This window comes from Mirounga angustirostris, unplaced genomic scaffold, assembly GCF_029215605.1.
Source record: "Mirounga angustirostris isolate CCGP_5_RB_7025 unplaced genomic scaffold, mMirAng1.0.hap1 SCAF_3, whole genome shotgun sequence".
Classification (NCBI taxonomy): Eukaryota; Metazoa; Chordata; class Mammalia; order Carnivora; family Phocidae; genus Mirounga; species Mirounga angustirostris.
This window is the reverse complement of record NW_026991711.1, coordinates 98,028,993-98,048,621: the sequence shown is the minus strand read 5'-3', so window position 1 is coordinate 98,048,621 and position 19,629 is coordinate 98,028,993. Positions and strand designations below refer to the sequence as shown.

The window sequence follows — 19,629 nt, the reverse complement described above, 5'->3', positions numbered from 1 at the left end:
TCTGTTAAAATTCCTTGCCCATTTTTTAACTAGACTGTCTTTTTACTGCTAAATTTTAAGTGTGTATTTATATATGCAAAATACAAGTTCCTTGTCATATATAAAATTTGCAAATCATTTCTCCCAGGTGTGTAATCTTTTACTTTCTGGATGGTATCCTTTGATGAACAAACTATTTTAAGTTTGATGAAATAAAATATATCTATTTTTCTTTTGTCTTATGTACTTTGTTGTTAATTTAAGAAACTATTGCCTAACCCAGTATCATAAAGATTTACTCCTGTGTTCTTGTCTAAAATATTGTAATTTTTTTTCTTACATTTAGTTCTGTGGTTTGTTTTGAGTTAATTTTGTATATGATGTGAGGTAGGGTATCCAGATTCATTCTTTTGCATGTGGGTATTTACTTGTCCATGCAACATTGTTTGAAAAGACTATTCACATTCAATGGTTTTAGCGCCCTTGTAAAATATCAGTTGACCACAAATGTGTTGATTTATTTCTGGACTCTCTATTCTATTAATCTATATCTTTATCTTTATGCCATTATCACAGTCTTGATTGCTGTAACTTTGTGATAAGACTTCAAAGCAGGACGTGTGAGTACTTGATCTTTATTCTTCAAGATTGTTTTGAATATTCTGAATCCCTTTCATTTCAGATGAATTTTAAGGTCAACCCATAAATTAACACATGGTCTATCCCTAGAGAGTGTTTCATGTGAATTTTAAGGTCAACCAGTAATTTAACAGATGGTCTATCCCTAGAGAGTGTTCTATATGCATCTTCTAAGAATATATATTCTGCTAGTGATTTCTGTCTATTAGATCTTTTTGCTTTATAATGTTGTTCAAGTATTCTATTTCCTTACTTATCTTCCACCAGTTGTTCTATCCACTAATGAAATTGGGGTCAGGAAGTCTAATCATTACTGCTAAATCGTCCATTTTTCCCTTCAATTCTTTTGATTTTTCTGTATGTATTTTGGAACTCTGCTATCAAGTACATATTTGTTTACAATTGGTATATTTTCCTGATGGAAATAGTATACAAAAACTGTACCAACATATTTCCATTTCTTCTCTCTCCTTTGCATTTTTATTGTCATATGAGTTATATCTTTATACATTTTAAGCCTAACTACACAATTTTATAATTATTGTTTATGAAGCCATCTTCTTTTAAAGATTTATTTATTTATTCATTTATTCATTTATTTATTTACTTTAGAGAGGGAGTGAGAGTGAGTGAGGGGAGGGGCAGAGGGAGAGAACCTCAAGCAGACTCCTTGGTGAGCAGGGAGCCTGAAGCAGGTCTGAATCCCAGGACTCTGAGGTCATGACCTGAGCCAAAACCAAGAGTCAGATGCTCAACCAACTGAGCGACCCAGGTGCCCCTATGAAGCTATCTTCTTAAATAGATAGGGGGAGAAAGGAGTTACAGTGTGCTTTGCTGCCTTTCATGATTTCCATGCAGGTAACTTTACTGGGTCATTTTATTTCTTCTTCAGTTTACAGGATAGTGTCCTTTAATTTCAGCCTGAAGGATTCCCTTTAGTATTTAGTATTAATAAATAATCTAGTATTTAGTATTTCTTAGAGTACAAGTCTGGTAGTAACAAATGCTCTCAGGATTTTTTATCTAGATATGGCTTAATTTCTCCTTGATTTTTGAAGGAGTGTTTTTAGCTCCATATAGAGTTTATTTCTTGACGGTGTTTTTCTTTCAATACTTTGAAAATGTCATCCTAACGTCTGACATCTATGATTTCCTAAGAAAAGTTAGCTGTTACTTTTATCAGGGATCCATTCTGTGTGATACGTTGTTTTCCTCTTGTTGTTTCCAAAATGTTTCATTGTGATTTTTGACAATTTGTGATTAGTTTAGGTGAGGATCTTTTTGAATTTATTTGACTTGAAATTTGTTGAGTTTCTTGAATATGTACATTGATATATTTCATTAAATTTAGAAGTTTTTAGTTATTTTTGATTTTTTCTCTTCCTATATGTCCTCTTGTCTTTAGACTTTTACATACATTTTATATTCTACATTCAGTTTTACTGAAATAGGAAGGAGTATAAGGAATTCTGCAGTATAATATAACTAAGTATAATAATCTATTCTCACCTTAATTAGATGTTCTCTGTAAAATAATGATGTCATTTTCATCATGAAAAAACAGCTTAGATAACTTTGTCTTGATCAGCCTGCCTGCCTCCCTCCCTCCCTCCCTCCCTCCCTCCCTCCCTCCCTCCCTTTCTTCCTTCCATCCACCCATCCATTTATTTTGGATAATTGACTCTTTGATTTAACTGAATGATTTCAGTTTCTTAGCCTTAATGCAAATAGTCAATGACCAAGGGTTATTATATGAAGTGGGAGAGACTATAATGAAAATCCTACCCTTTACCAGCTACACTGTCTGACATTATGAACCTTTTTCAGCCTACTTTAAATACCTGGACTATCCTTAAATAGTTTTCTCTTATTTATACAACTTTCAAAAATGTTCTTCAGGACTCAGTTGTATATACTGTTGATTTTAACAAAACACTGAGAAAGAAAAGAACACCTAAGATAAATGAATAATTGCATTATAGTTTTAAAAAGTAAATTATGATAAAATATGTATTTCTTTTTTGTTGTTTTTTATTTTATTTTATTATGTTATGTTAGTCACCATACAGTACATCATTAGTTTTTGATGTATTTCTACCTAAAGAAGAGGTAGAATCATATCTCCGGCAAGACCATGTGGTATTTATTTTAGAAGAAAAATACTTAGAATAACATTCCATTTTTTATAAGAGTAGTGATAAATTAAGATTTAATTCATATAAATACACAGAGTAATCTTGCATCCTTACATATGCCCTCATCTGTTCTTTCTAAAAATAAAAACAAATTCACATTGTGAGTTCTCTTTGTTAGGAAACAAAGCACTTACCCTTATAAGTTTTGAATAAATCAGAGCTTATATTTGTGTAGTACAGTTCAATGGCCTTCTTTTTTTCCTTGGTCATTCCATAATTTATATATGTCCTTAAGATATTGACATTTAATGGATAGTTTAATAAAATATAATTAAGAATACAAATATTCTTAACCTCTCTCATTGACATTTCTAAACACAACAGAATGAAAATATATGGTCAGAAACTATAAACAGTTTTCTGAATTATCTGAGAGTCATGAGCTAACATGTGGCTATTTACATTTATTTTTAAATTAATTAAAATCATATGAAATTTTAAAAACCCATCTTTTGGCCACATCAGCCTCATTTCACGTATTTAATAGCCAAATGAAACCAAGGGCTACTTCATTAGACCGTGTACATACAGAATACTTCCATTATCACAGAAAGTCCTATTGGGCAGAGCTGCTACACGTGTGCATATACAGCGAAAATAAAAGCTTCCTCCATATCACTCATTATCCTTTTTGAATATGTCTATGTACACATTGGTACCAAATAATATCAAACAGTTCTCCAGAAATATGTCTGTAGATCTTCTTAGGTCTGTACATAAACAATATTTTCCAAATATATACACTCATATGTATGTGTGTGTATATATTTAACTTCAACAAAATGGAGAGCCTACGCTTTTTATCTATTTAATAGTGTAACTTGGGGATCTGTTTACATGAACCCTTTCTTTTATTTTTGTCTAACATTATTTAATGGTTATGTAGAATTTCTTTGCATGATGTACTATTTATTTCCTGTTACACATTTGGAATATACTTGGCAGCCATTTTTGAAATGTGTTTGTAGGCTAAATTCATGCAGGAGTATTGCTGTGTCAAAAGAAAGGTCAATTTGAAATTTAATAGTATCAAATTGTATTAAGTCCACCAATGGTATATGATATTGCCGACTGCTATACCCTTGCTGTCACTCAGTATTATCAACATTAGTCTATTAGTATCAATTTGGCTGATGAATAATAGCCCTTAATTGTTATACTGATATGTACTTATTTAATTATGAGTGAGGTTGAGCATCATCTTGCCATATGTGCATCGGTAGTTGGTTCAGTTTTTTTCTATTAATTCCTTTGCACAAGTTTTTCACATTGGGTCTTTGCATCAGTAATCATGAGCAGCAACGTTTTTTCTTTAGATATTTCTATTTATCCTTTATCTCAGTGGAATTATTCATTCACCACCATTTGGGAAGTCCGGGGAAAATTGTTTTTCAAATCTCTTAGTTGGTATGTATTTATTATTAATGGTAGAAGAAGAAATAAGTAATGAGTGTTAAAAAGTTAAGGAGGGACAATGGGAAAAGTTGTGAATAAATGTCTAGAATGAACTCATTCAGCCATAAGTACCTATTTAATAAAGTTTAAAAGCATCATCTGTCCCATACGATTTTGGAAATGTACCCCTTAAGTTTCCCCTCAATTTTCCAAAATTGATATTAAAATTCATATTAAATTATATTTATTATATTATATTATTATATAAATATTTATATTTATATTATATAAATAAAATTCATATTAAAACAAAAAAAGAAATGTACAATCTGAATACCTTCTTCATGCCTTTGGATTAAAACAGCCTTCATTGGAGATTGAAATATATACAGAAAAGTAATTGATATTTGCCTTCTTTACATTTCAGAAGAAGATTAAAGGTATTAACAAACATTTCTGAGAAAGGGGACAATACAAGGAATGACTTTTTTATTTGGGGCATTTAAAATGCCTTGTTAGTAAATGATAACTCTTAAACTAATTTACTCTGAAAATTATTTTTATGTCCATCTTTGGGTTTCTGGTGAATGTCTAACTGAGCTTCTGAGCACAGTTGAGGAGAGAGCAGCGAAGTTTCCAACTGTGACTATGAGAGAAGAGAAAAAAACCCTGTCCTTCTAAGCTGAGCTGGTGATTTGGGCTCAAGACATTGAATCTGGAGGCAGTTTTTGATTGTTCCATATTGTCATTCCAATGGATGTGACTTAATTTTGCAGGCCTTCTTTCTTTCCTTAAATAAATGGAAAGTGCTATGCCACCATGGAAGATTGCCTTCACTATTGCCATTTGCTTTACCAGGGAAGGATCATGTATGATTATCTCTGCTTTCGAGTAGATACTGACAAATGAGAAGGAAATGGAGAATCCATTTATTATTATGAGTCCTGAGCATGAGTATTAAAAGACCGCCTATTAACATACTTTAGAAATACTGATGTTCATAGCTGAAAGCCTGATCCTTGTTATTCTTTGGCTTTTCAAGTAAATTGCATATTTAGAATCTTCTCCTTTAAATGTCACATCCTTGTTTTTTTTGTTGTTTGTATCCTGTTTCTATTATAACCTCATGTTAAAATTGGAGTGCACAGACAGATATTTTAGCATACTAAAGAATGTCAGGTAGTAAATGATAAAGACATGGTAAAAAGCATTAGTTAACAACAACAACAACCACAAACCATTAAACCTCTTCCAATTCTGTTGAAAAATGAGCAAAATATATAGACTTTTTACAAAAAGAAACATTGTTGGTAAACAAATAAATAGATGCTTAATGTAATTCATAAACAGAAAAGTGATGGTCAAAAAGGGGATTGCATTTTACATCTATCCATTTGGCAAAGTTTAACTGGTATTACCAAGTGTTAGAATGAATGTGGAGAACATGGTCTCTTACTCATTGCTGACAGGAGTGTAATTTGTGTTTTTACTTTAGGTAACAGTTTGTCACTATTGTGTGAAGTAGAGTATTCACATGCCCTACAACCCACAAATTCCTCCCTTTATACCGTAAGAAAATGGTTGCTTGTGTGTATCGGGAATTAGAACACAGAGATTTATTCAGTCATAGTTGCACACAACCCCTGGTGTCCTCAACTGAGCTTAGGATCTATTAATGGACATTTCTGAGAAAGTGGACAATAAAGAATGACTTTTAGCTTTGGACCATTAAAGTGCAATTTAGTAAATGACAACTCAACTTTTAAACTAATTCTCTCTGGAAATTATTTTTACATCTTTGGGTTTCTGATGAATATCTAACTCAGTTTGTGTGTGTATGTGTGTTTGCCTGAGTGACATATTATTTAGTCTTAATTGGCTTTGAACTCTTAATAGAGGAATCAGGCAGCCCATGACTTCTTAAACTTCCCTTTATCACTCAGCATTCTTTTACTGATTCATGCATATTTGCATTTAGCTGTAGTTCACTTATTTTCATGACTATTCTAAGATATTCCATTCTTTTCACATTATTTTCATGGTTATATGGTTTATCATTATTTTTTATATATTACATTATATTTGTTGATATCCTGTATTTTTATTTGTCAAATTTATCATGAATCACACATGATAGAAAAGTTATTATTAATCTAATTCTGTGCACCCAAGACCCATTAAGATGAAAACAACATATATAGAGTATAAATCTTATACTCTATATATGATGATTTCACCAAAGATAGAAAATAGAGAGGAGGAAGTAGATATCAAACATAATATTAAAGAGGAATATACAAGAATATACCAAATCTGAAACAAACAAGTTTCTTTTTAGTTACTAACTTGCCCTCTCTCTTTTTATTTGGGATTATTAATGGCAGTGCTAAATTTTTGATGTCATATGAACTTAAATCGGCCTTTCATCCATAAGAAAAAATGATGAGCTCTTAAGAAAATTTACTTTTTAAAGCACTAATACTTCCCCATTTCTCTTTCATTTTTAAGGAAGGGTCAGGCAGGTTAAAACTTTTTTTTTTTTAAAGCAATATTGCTCATTATGTTTTCCTTTCTTTTTAAAAATAGGGAAATTGCCAAGCTCTCAGTAGCCATCTTCTTGCCAATGGCAGAAATAAAATCATATGACTAACATAAATACCTGAAATGTACATGTCATATTTTAAAATATTAACTCTAGGGCACCAGGGTGGCTCAGTCAGTTGAGTGTCTGCCTTTGGCTCAGGTCTTGATCTCAGGGTCCTGGGATTGAGCCCCACATCAGGCTCCTTGCTCAGTGGGAAGTCTGCTTCTCGCTCTCCCTGTGCCTCTCCCCACCTCCCTGCTGCTTACGCTCATTCTCTCTCTCTCTGTCTCAAATAAATAAATAAAATCTTTAAAAATAAAATAATAACCCTATTAACTAGGTCTGTGAAATCATGTTCTCTAATATTTACCTGATGGAGTATTGCAGCAAGAATAGACTGAAGCAATTTGCTGCTGCAGGGCTCTAGTCCACCCATCCGATCTTATAAGCATTCTGTTGAACATGTATTAGGCTATGATGTAGAAAACTCATCCAGAAGTTCTGATGTGATTATTTTTAGGGCTTCCATAACTTTTCATATCTTTCTATATGCTCTCTTCTTCTTCTTTTTTTTTTTTTCCAGTTGAAGAGTAGTTGACACACAGTGTTACATTAGTTTCAGGTGTATAACCTAGTGATTCAACAATTCTATAGGTTATGCTATGCTGACCACAAGTGTAGCTACCATCTGTCATCATACATTGTTGTTACAATACCTTTGAGTATATTCCGTATGCTGTGCCTGTCATCTCCACGACTTATTCATTCCATAACTGGAAGCCTGTACCTCCCACTTCCCTTCACCCAATCCCCGCCCCCCCGCCCCCAGCAATCATGAGTTTATTCTCAGTATTTATGGATTTGTTTCTGCTTTTTGTTTGTTCGTTCATTTTGGTGTGTTTTTTTTTTAGATTCCTCATATAAGTAAAATCATATTGTGTTTGTCCTTCTCAGTCTGACCTCACTCATTTTAGCATAATATCTTCTAGGTCCATCCATGTTGTCACATATGGCAAGATTGCATTCTTCTTTATGGCTAAGTAATGTTCCAGTGTGTGTGTTCATGTGCGCATGCATGTACATTCATACATACACTTATGCCACATCTTCTTTATCCATTCATTTATTGGTGGACACTTGGGTTGCTTCCATATTGTAGCTACTGTAGATAATGCTACTGTAAATAAGCATACAGTTTCATGTATCTTTTCAAATTAGTGTTTTAATTTCCTTTGAGTGAATACTCAGTTACTGAATTGTATGGTGTTTCTATTTTTAATTTTTTTGACCAACATCTATACTGTTTTCCATAGTGGCTCCTCCCTGTATATTCCCATCAACAGAGCATGTGGGTTTCTTTTACTCCACGTCCTTACTAACACTTATTATTTCTTGCCTTTTTGATACTAGCCATTCTGAAAGGTGTAAAGTGATATTGTGGTTTTGATTTGCATTTCCATAATGATGAGTGATGTTGAGCATCTTTTCATGGGTCTGCAGGCCATCTGCATGTCTTCCGTTGCTCTATATGCTCTATAGTCCAGTGGTACCTGAATGTAACCACTTAAAGGAAAAATATGTTCAAAATATGATTAGACAGCTCTAATCATTAAGCCCTAGACAATTTGAAGAGTCAGTAGAATAGCACATACTGAACTTCAAAGAAATAATTTACACACACACATGTTACATTATCCCTTTCCTTCTTCCTCCAGCCAAAGATTTTCTGGTTAAAGATTTTATTTATTTTTTTGACAGAGAGAGACATAGCGAGAGCAGGAACACAAGCAGGGGGAGCGGGAGAGGGAGAAGCAGGCTCCCCGCAGAGCAGGGAGCCCGATGCGGGGCTCGATCCCAGGACCCTGGGATCATGACCTGAGCCGAAGGCAGACGCTTAACGACTGAGCCACCCAGGCGCCCCCAAAGATTTTCTGATTTATTGATTTTTTGGAAGGAACAATATTGACACTCTTCTCCTCAAAGTCACCTTGTCTGCCCTGTTTTTAATAGAATTCAGAGACCATTAGTTTTCACCATCTTATTAAAAAAATGTTTTTTAAATGTTTTAGTGGTCTGTGATCCAAATCAATAAATATTAATTTGGCTGTTTATTTGAGCAATAAATATATATGTGAGGTACTCTATAGGGCTCAGTAGGTACCAATTCAATAGTCTTAAAAACTACCTACTTGTACCATGGCATTTTCTGCATTTAGTAGTATTACCAAATATTCTAGTATCGGTAAGATACATGGTTCTAAGTAAAAAAGAAAGAGACCATCTGTTATGTTTATGCAGCATGGATACCATGGGTATCACAAAGAAATATAATTCAAACACTATACTAACTAATTGGGTAGCTAAGAAAAGAGAATGTGGAAAAATACACAATAAAATATTTGATTTTAAAGTTCCTTGCATATAGACACAGTTATGGCTATAAAAACAAATCATGGCTTTGTTTGGAGCTACAAGATAAAAAATAATCTATTTGCCTCTTCCTCATTCATTTCATTTGAAACCAGGCAGAGAAGGAGAGCCCATTCTTAGCATCATACCGTGGACAGCATTTGGGTTTGCCTTCTTTTCTGGCATTCCTTGATCTTCTTTTCCCCCGAATCAGTCAGTTAACTGCATAGTGGCCATTTTTCTCCCCCCATCCATTTAAGGTCAACTGTTTTCTAAAATCCTTCATCATGTATATTTAATGGTCCTTTGAGAACTGCAGTGTTAAAGAAACTTATTCATAATATATACTTCATCACATATTTGAAAAATTAAGATTTTATTTTTCTAGAATAAGAGATGATTTTTCTAAACATTTTTGTCAGGTATCAATACACTAAAAATGATATTGGGTAATGAGGGAAGTTATGGCCCAAATTAATTAAACATAAGGTGTGTGTGTGTGTGTGTGTGTGTGTGTGTATGTGAGTGTGTTTGTGTGTCTGTAGGGAGTTTGGTAGGTTGGAAGTACAGGGAGCAGGAAGGGAAAGATTATAGGGCCCACAGAGACTTACCTTCCTGTTTTCATCATTCTCCATCTGTTAAAAATATACCCATCTACACTTTAAGGCTTAGAGCATTATCCAGCTCAAATTCCTGGGCCAGTTGTTTTTTGTTTTTTGTTTCTGTTTTATTTATTTATTTTTGTAAGCAGAGGTGCCTATAAATATTTTTATCACCAGCTTTTTACAAGAACTAGAACAATACTCACCCAAACTGGACAGTTCTCATGCTTCTGTAATATCTCAATCTTAAGGCAAACCAATCCTTCTTACCAGTATGTGCTAATTTTAACCCCATCTCTGATTCTCCTCCTCACATTCCATCCTTTCTCAGCCTGAAGTCTTGAAATGCATGTTTTATATTTTCTGGCACTTCTGACATTTAAGTTTGTATTTAATGATTTCTTGCCACAATCTTCAGTATCTGACATCTTGGAACACTATCATTATCTTATTTCTACCTCTAGTTATAATGTTTCTGACAAGAGTGAATCATTACAGTGGAGCCTCTTAATGGGGGCATTACTGTAGCAATAAAAGATGTAAATCGCAGTTGCAAACACCCTAGAAGAGCAATCATGAAACAGTGATCAATGATTAGATGAACTGCACATATAATTACATACATATAAGGTCAGATGAATCACTTGAGCTGAAAAGGACAGGAAAGGTTTAAGAGGGAGAATTGGAATATTTTAGAGAAATACAATTTGAATAGGGAGCAGGTGAAGTCATGAAAGTATTACAACAAGTGGCGCAGGTTGAACAAAAGTATAAAACAAAGAAAACATGCACATTTAAAGAATAAAAGTATTAGTAAACAATACTTATAATACCTGCATTGTTACTGACCCATCCCTAGTAGAGCATGCTATGCTGTTTTCGGGATTTTGTCCCTTTTCTTTGATGGGGGTGGATTTGCATGGAATATAAACTTTTCTCTAATGCTCTATATAACTGATTAATAAGGCAGATCCTAGATATATCTCTTAAACTTGAGGCTTTTATACAAAATCTTAAACATTTCCTGTTGGATATTCTAAAAGGGCTACAACTGTAACACATCTAAAAATGGCATGTTTCAAACTTTCCTGAAAATATGCATTTTTGTCATCTTTCCCAATTTAAGTTGAAATAGCAACATTCAACCAGTGACAGAAACTTGAAACACAAAATTGTTTTGTACATTTCCTTGTTTCTCAGTGTTTAGACCTAATCATTAAATTCTTTTGTTTTTATCAACCATCTCCCTTGCATGTGTCCCTTCCTCTCTATGCCCTTGTTTCATTCTTAACTTCTTGGCATTGCTTGCCCAAATTGTCTTGAGAGCTTCTTACCAGATCTAGTGACCTCATGTTGTCATCAGATCCAACTCATTTTTTACCCACTGCCGAAGTAGTTGCTCTAAATTCAAATCTGATTTTGTTGCTTTTTTTTTGGCTATAAACTTGACCATTCATGAAAACAGTGATCAGCTCTGCTATATTCATATTAGTAATAGTGCATGCATTATTAATAATAGCAATAATCCATGGGGCTAACCCCCACCTTTCCAGTAATCTCTTTAAGCTTCTTGTGCATTTTGTTAAGATTATTCTAATAACATAGTCTATAATTTCATTTATCTGGAAAACACTGGATCATGAATTTTTCACTTACATTACCACAAAATATATGAAAAGGATACCACTCTGTTCTTTATTTCTTTTAAGAGTTCATTTAACTTATTTTATTTGAGAGAGAGAGAGAGAGCACGAGAGAGTGAGTGAGGGGAGGATTAGAGGGAGAGAGAGAGAATCTGAAGCAGACTCCCTGCTGAGTGCAAAGCCCTATGCTGGGCTTGATCTCAAGACCCTGAGATCATGACCTGAGGTGAAATCTAGAGTCAAATGCTTAACGGACGGAGCCACCCAGGTGCCCCACCATTCTGTGCTTTAAATCTCTTCTCATTTTCTTCTTTCTCTTCCTTCATCTTTATGGCAGTTATTACTTTACCAAAAATTAGCAAACTGGTAGCCCTCAGGCAGAAATTGATGCCTAATAAATATATTTAAAAGTATTGGGCTATAGTTAAAATCATAAGATTGTAAATTAAAATCTTGATTTCTAGCTGATCTTGAAAAAAATTGGAACACTAGAATACTGTATCCACTTTCCTATAAGATAATGCTTATCTGAAGCTAAGGGACTATTGTCCCTTTTAGACAGTCTGAACCTCATTTTACCCATACAGCTTAATTCTGCCACTCCATACCCAGTCCCTTTTGGCATTTGGGTTGGAGACTCCCACTCTACCATGGACCAAAGAGAAACATAGTGCTTGTCTTATCTTGCCAATATGGGATAGAAACAATTCTAGTGAACTCGGTTTTTCAACCTTATAGCACTCTCAGTGTCTACTATGGTACTGGTCATATTGTGAATGTTCAATAAATGCATTTTGGTAGAACTGAATGATACATACAAATGAGGTACAACAAAATCTTTGCAAGCTGCCTGGAAGAATACATTTTTTTTTTTTCTCAACTTGATCAAATGTCTTCCTCATTTAATTGGTTTAGTTAAGCATGTGCATGATTGTTTTCCTGTTTATCCTGCCTCGCTTGGCTTTAGTTGAATGTTCCTAGAGGGCGGGATTCATATATTTTAATGTCCTTTGTGCCATGTCTGGTGTCAAAAAAATGCTCTGGTAGGCATTATTGTTAAATAATCCTAATAAACACACGTAGAAACTATTTCTGCATCCTTTTATTTCAATAGTAATTTATTAAATATGTAGGTAACATAATAGCCTTATTGGCAATAATAAACCTTTCAAAACACTAATTTAAAGTCATATCAAGTTGAGTCTCAACCAGAACTATACTAATGTCTATAATTAGGGTCAGTGTAAATCAAGGGGTCTCCTGTAGCTGCTAGAAAGAATGAATCTCCCAGATGCAACAGATGATAACTTTAAAGGCTATGCTAAGGGGGATTTTCCCGAGACTTCTGATGTCCCTTGACTAAGTTACACGTACCATCAACAAGTCAATTTGCAGCATCAGTGACCTGCGCACAGCTCTCTAAATTCAGAGAAGGCTCAGCAGCTTGGGCCCCTGAAAAGGTATTTGGAAAGTTTCCCAGTTTGTGCGCTGCATAAGCTGGAGGCAGTATAGTGATAATTAATAAAGTGCCAGACTGGATAATTGTAGGAACTGTAAAAGATACTCCAATGTTGTTACCGGAGGCACAGACACAACTGTGAACGTGTGAAGTTAATTTGTGTGAGGAACGTCACGTCACGTGAGAGTGGATGAGGACTAGGGAGGTGAGATGTTCTTTAAATAATTCAGATGGGGAAGTGCTCTTCCAAAACATAAAGAAAGGAACTCCTGCTGGTGGGATACTGCAGGGTTTATTAAAGGAGTTTCTCCTATATTCTTTTGTTATGTGTGCTCATCTTTTTGACCAATTTTTAAATAGCAGTAAACCTCCCCTTACTGTGTTAAAATACCCCCCTTGATAGTGTAATGTTGAGAGACATGAGACCTTATTTTCTCATCATCACCCAAATTCTGTGCAGACTAGGGGGCGCCTGAGTGGCTCAGTCAGTTAAGCATCTGCCTCTTGATTTCGGCTCAGGTCATGATCTCAGGGTCCTGAGACTAAGCCCTGCATCCAGCTCCATGCTCAATAGAGAGCCTGCTTGAGGATTCTCTCCTTCTCCCTCTGCCCTCACTGGCCCCAACCCTGCTCACTTTCTCTCTCTCTCTAAAATAAAAATAAATAAATATTTTTAAAAAGTTCTGTGCAGACCAACTGCCATTGGGTTTCCATACACAATAAGCTAATGACAGAAAAAGGAAGAATAAGGATGAGGGTAGCTATGTCAATATTTATCATGAGAAGGGTTAGAACTATTGAGAACTACAAAATTATAAGCAGTTTACAGAGCTGATAATAGATGAATGGTAGCTCTGTTGTTATCATTGCTTGCTATTTCCATTATTATTGAAATGGATTTTTAAAAAATTAAAACTAAAATCTTTGAGATGAATTACTGCCAATGATTATTCTGACCTTCTCCTAAAGTGCCTTATACAAAAGCTGTATAAGATAGATGTATGTAGGCAAAACCTCCAAATCTTAGCATTGCCATATAACAGTTTTTTCTTCCAGACCACTCCATTCTCTTGCCTTTCTGGCTCAGAGATTAACTGTGTTATTCCAGTACAATTTTCTGACACCACCTGGGTATCCTACAAGTCTATTCAATTCTAACTAACCAGAATTAGTATAGACCCTCCAGGTTAAGGACTCGGTGACTGCCCCTGTTCAGATGCCACCTGCGTGTCCCAAGTCTCCAGGCTACCTGCATCTCAGTCTAACTTGGCTATACATTTGGTGGTTCCCACAATCTTCCTTCAGGTTTGATAATTTGCTAGAAAGGTACAGAAAGTGTATACTTAGGAATACTGGCTTATTTTAGAAGCTACAAATGAAGAGCCAGATGAACTGGTAAATGGGGCAAGTCCAGAAGGGTCCGAGCATATTCTCTGTCTCTGTGGAGTTGGGAGGTGCCACCCTCCTGGTATGTCGATATGTTTACTAACCAGGAAGTACCTCCAAACTTCATCATTCACAGATTTTTATTGAGGTCTCATTACGTAAGTGTGATTGACTACATCATTGGCCATGTGACTGAACTCCATCTTCCATCCCTCCATCTGCCCTGACCTCCAGTTATGGTGGGGAAAGTTCTAATTCTTTAATCAGGTGGTTGATTCCTTTGGTGGGTAGCCCCCTTACAGAAGCTGTCTAACTACCCTCCCCCCACCTCTACCCCATGAGTCATCTCACTGGCATAAACCAAATATGGTCAAAGGGAACTAACTTAATTAATTAATAACAAATGACACTCCTATCACTCAGAAAATTCCAAGCATTTTAGGAGCTTTATGCAAGGAATCAGAGAAAAAGACTAAATACATTTTTTTTTTATTATACCACACAAGCTTCCTTCAAATATTAATTAGTCTGAGTTTCTTGTTTTCTTGGGGGTTTCTAAGTATAAAAACCCTTACTTCACCCTTTTTCATTGTTCACAGACAACAGTCTTATAGAAATCGGCCTGGTGTAAGGTGTATGAAATTATTTACATATGTATTTCTCTCCAAAACCCATACAAACTAGTTTGCCTATAACGCATATACAGTCCATTTTATCTTTTGTTTGTATTTTGTAGGCTTTTGATGCATTAACTCAACTTGTTTGCCTTCTCTTTAGATCTGAAATTAAATACAATCTTTGTTTCAAATAAAATTATTTCTCCACTCTCAATGTATTTCTCTTTCACTTTATTTTCAATTCTTTCTGACATTAGGTCTATTCAATGATAGAATTATAGGATCAAAATTAAGCAGGTACAGTATAATCAAGTATAATCAGTTACTTGTGTTTTAATTAATTTTACTATGGGAGTATCCTCTAAAGAGACTCTGTCTTTAAGTATCTTCTTTTAACTACAAGTATGCAACCTATAAGAAAACAGAAGTACAAAGACAAAAAATCATGACATCACAGCATGTTACTGTTTCTTTTTTTAATTTAATTCAACATGCAAATATAAAAGCATTTTGCTTACCAAAAGTTGTGATTTTTTGCCTTTCTTTTCTTTTAATGAAAATATTAACATTGTCTTTAAATGATAACATGTAAAAAAGATATGCTAGCAAATTTTCTTTTTAAGGAAATGTCTAGTATAGCCTCTAAGTTTTTATATCCATTTGCATAATCATACATACATATATACATGTATGTGCATATTTATAATAAGAATGAAAATGCCTATACCACTCACTGTGTTGTGATGAGAACTGAGATCTTTTTAAATATCTACATACCCAAATGCATATTAATGTCTCTGTTACTAAGCTTTTCACTGCTTTTATAACTGCCTTTTTTTTTTTTAATTTCTAGGTAACCTTCAAAGCATCAAAACATTCAGTTTCACCAGATTTAAAATATGTTCTTCTGGCGTATGATGTCAAACAGGTAAAGTAGTGATCTTCTTTGAAAAAACTTTTCTTTGTGATGCATTCAGGTAACAAGTCATAGTTTTACTTGGTCATCCACTCACCTAGAAAAAAATTGGCATTTCCAATAGCTGCAGGGGGATACTGATAACCAATATTGCATGAGAGAGGTTTGGAGAAAGTATCCTGTCTTCCATACCTGACTAGCAAATACCTAGCGCAGTCTACTAGGTGTGTATGCTAGTCCTAGTCCATCTCGTTTAGAGGCGGGTGTGGCAGGTGTTTAGCAAATCTGACAAATGGGGGCTTTTGCCATTTTCACGATAGCCTTAATACAATGTGAGTGTTTTTTTGTGTGTATAGACGAAGGAGTTTCCTGATGGCTCTGCCCTGAGCCGCAGTGTTTATAATGGGAAGGGACTGGTGAAAACACTGATTCAGGTTATGGACAGTGGATTCTTTGGTGGTATTTGAGCATAAGCCTTGTGGTTATAGAAAATTCTGAAAGTGGGTCAAACCAAGGAATCAGTTCTGAACAAATAAAACGTTCTAATTGCAATTAGCATTTCATTATTCCGTGTCAGCTCTACAGCACACAATTAGAGCAATATGTATGGTTGTTGAGTGTTTTGTATTTAGCTATAATTTGCACTGTTAAGAAGCAAAGTAAATGTTGAAGGGCAGTTCAGCAGATGAGTTTCTGTGGAAAACAAATGATTGGAAATCATTCAAGAAATTTTTATGTGCTTTAAAACAATAAAAATTTATAGACTTAAGGCAGGAGGCTCATATAATGCATTGAAAGGCTTTGAGCACATGAAATTTCACAGCTCAGAGGACCTTCTAAATAATGACTTTAGTCTTTTGGAGTATACATGTGCTATATTTTTAGACATATTTATATATTTTTATTTAAAATAATTCACACTGCAAAAAACAGGGAGATTATAATGGAAGACATCTTTTCTTATTATAAATCTCAGCCTTTTTACTTTAATTTTGCTCTGTAATATCTCTATCCATTGAGATTATGAAAAGCACATGTATAATAGCAAGAAAAATACTTGTTTTATAAACAAAATATTACAATTTCCCAGTTTTTAAATAATGTTATTTACCTGAAGATTTTTAATTTACTATAAATATGTATTAAACTGATAATGAACTTAAGAAAAATCATGTTTCAGTAGCCACAATAATCAAGACTATGTGGAATGAGCAGAGGGATAGACATAGAGATCAATGAAACAAAGTAGAGAAGTAGGAAACAGACCCATACAAATATGCCTAACTGATTTTTGACAAAAGTGTAAAAGTAATTCAGTGGAAGAAAAAATACACTTATCTAAGCCTGGCACTATATAAAAACTCAGAATGAATTATGGATTTAAATGTAAAATGTAAATTTATAAAACTTTCAGAAAACCCAAAACATAGCAGAAAATCGATGGTATGTAGGAATAGGAAAAGAGTTCTCAAACTATATATCAAAGTCACAGTATAGACAAGGAAAAACTATTGGCCTGTAAAAGACCTTGCTATGAGGATGAAAATCCACCCTACAGTCTGGGAGAAAGTATTTGCTATTCCCATATTCAGCAAAGGACTAATATCTAGAATATATAGAAAAACTCTCAAAACTCAAGTTACAAAAAACAAAACAAGTATACCATCAGAAAATGGGCAAAGACATGAGACATTTCATTGAAGAGAAAGATCTCAAATGAAGCTCCTGAAGATATGTTCAACATCATTAGCCATTCAGTAAATACAAATTGAAACAACAGTGGCATATGACTACATACGGATCAAAATGGCAAAAAAAAAAAAAAAAAAATAGTGATTACACCAAACCATAGCAAGCACCAGGAAGCTGGATCATTCATACATTGATGTTGGGCATGTGTAATGGTTCTGCTACTCTGGGATATGATGTATAAAATTAGGATAACATTGGATATTTCAGCAAAATACATCAAGTTTATCAAAAAATACAGTGAACACCAGAAACATATACCTATGGACCAATCTTAATATTCTGTCTCTTATTTTTGCCTTTTCTTCAGGAAAAATAAAGATACTCTATGACACATCAATCTCTGGAAATGAGAGGAAGCTATTAGTTTAGGAAGTAAAAAATAATCAAACTAAATTTCACATCTTATACTATTTCGTTCATGTTTTTTTTCTTTTTATTTATTCATCATGTATCAGGTAGACATAATGCATGGTGTGTGTGTGTGTGTGCACGCACATATCTACTTCAAGAAACACACCATCAGATAGAGGCAAGATGACCCAAACACTTATATCCCTCTATACACAGCATTGCGTGAGGTGTTACAGGAGTGTATTAAAGAATAGAGAATATTTCCATTCAGATAATCATGTTGGGAAAGGCAGCATATGATGAGATTTGAAGAGCAGACAGGTAAAGATGAATAGAAAAGCATTCCAGGTGGGCCGATAACACGGGGTTTCATGGAAGGAGCATTAAGTCTTTGAGGAATAGCGCTGAGTTCAGACTATCTAGCTCACTGGTAAATAACTGATAAAAATAAACCGATATACCTAGTGGAGCTCAGATTACAGAAGAACTTGAATTCCATTTTATTCTTTATAGTTTGTACTGAGATAGCCATTTGGGATCTTTGATGGTTTTAGAGTAGTTAAATGCCGTTTTTACTCTCTGTGTCTGTCTGTATGTGTTTGTGTGTGCGTATGCATGTGCATAATGCCCACTAACAAAGATGGGAAAAAAGAGTCATGCAAAATCCAACCACCTAAACACATCCACTAAAATTATCTTTGGTGTGTTTTGTTCCTTTTCACTTTTATGTGTAAAAGTGGGGAAATGGGAATTATCATATATTAAACATTATTTTAGGCAGGCATTATTATCCTGATTTCAGAGAGAAGAAAAGTTAATTTCAGAAAAGCTGAAAAATGTGGGATTTGATGATTTAGAAATTTATCCAAGATTTTTCAGTTAGGAAGTGATAGCCACACACTAACAAATTCTTATACAATATTTTGTCTTTATTTTCATTATAAGGCAGATGAGCTGAACCAGAGAAGTATAATCAAAGGCTAGATTCCAACAACTCACAGAGTCTCCTTATTGTTGGACCTTAGTTGTCTTCATGTTTGAAAATATTTTGAAAATATTTTTAGTATATTCCCTTTTTCCTGAATTTAATATTTCTATAGGACACATTTACATAACTGGAATTTCTGAATGAAACTATATAACATTGTTTAATTGAACTGAAACTGGAATTCATAATAGTTAACACCAAATAAGCTGCCTTAAAGTGTACAATTCAGTGGCATTTAGTACATTCACAATGCTGTGCAGCTACCACCTCTATCTAGTTCCAAAACATTTTTATCAATGAAAAAGATAACCTCATACCTATTAATCAGTCAGTCCTCATTCTCCCCTACCATACCTTCTGGTAACCACCAATCTGATTTCCATCTCTATGGGTTTACTGAGGTCTCATTACGTAAGTGTGATTGACTACATCATTGGCCATGTGACTGAACTCCATATGTAAATATGTAAATAGAATCATATGACATGTGATCTTTTTTTCTGGCGTTTTTCACTTACCATAGTGTTTAGAGGTTTATCCACATTGTAGTATGGGTCAGCACTTCATTAATTTTTTATGGTTAAATAATATCCCTTTGTATTTATATATTACAGTTTGTTCACTTATCCTTTGAAGAATATTTGCTTTATCCCCAACTTTTGGGTATTCTGAATAGTGAGACTGTAACACAAGAATTTCCTGAGTACCTATTTT

At 34.2% G+C, this 19,629-nt stretch overlaps 1 protein-coding gene across 1 annotated transcript in view; it reads left to right on the top strand.

Annotated features, from left to right (window-relative positions):
* Positions 1–16,291, top strand: part of LOC135363795 (inactive dipeptidyl peptidase 10-like) — a 340,497-nt gene extending 324,206 nt beyond the window's left edge. Inside the window, exons 5-6 of the mRNA XM_064585816.1 lie at positions 15,762–15,836; positions 16,181–16,291. Coding sequence (XP_064441886.1) covers positions 15,762–15,836; positions 16,181–16,291 — 186 coding nt within the window. The remainder of the gene's footprint in view (positions 1–15,761; positions 15,837–16,180) is intronic.
* The last annotated feature ends 3,338 nt before the right edge of the window (positions 16,292–19,629 follow it).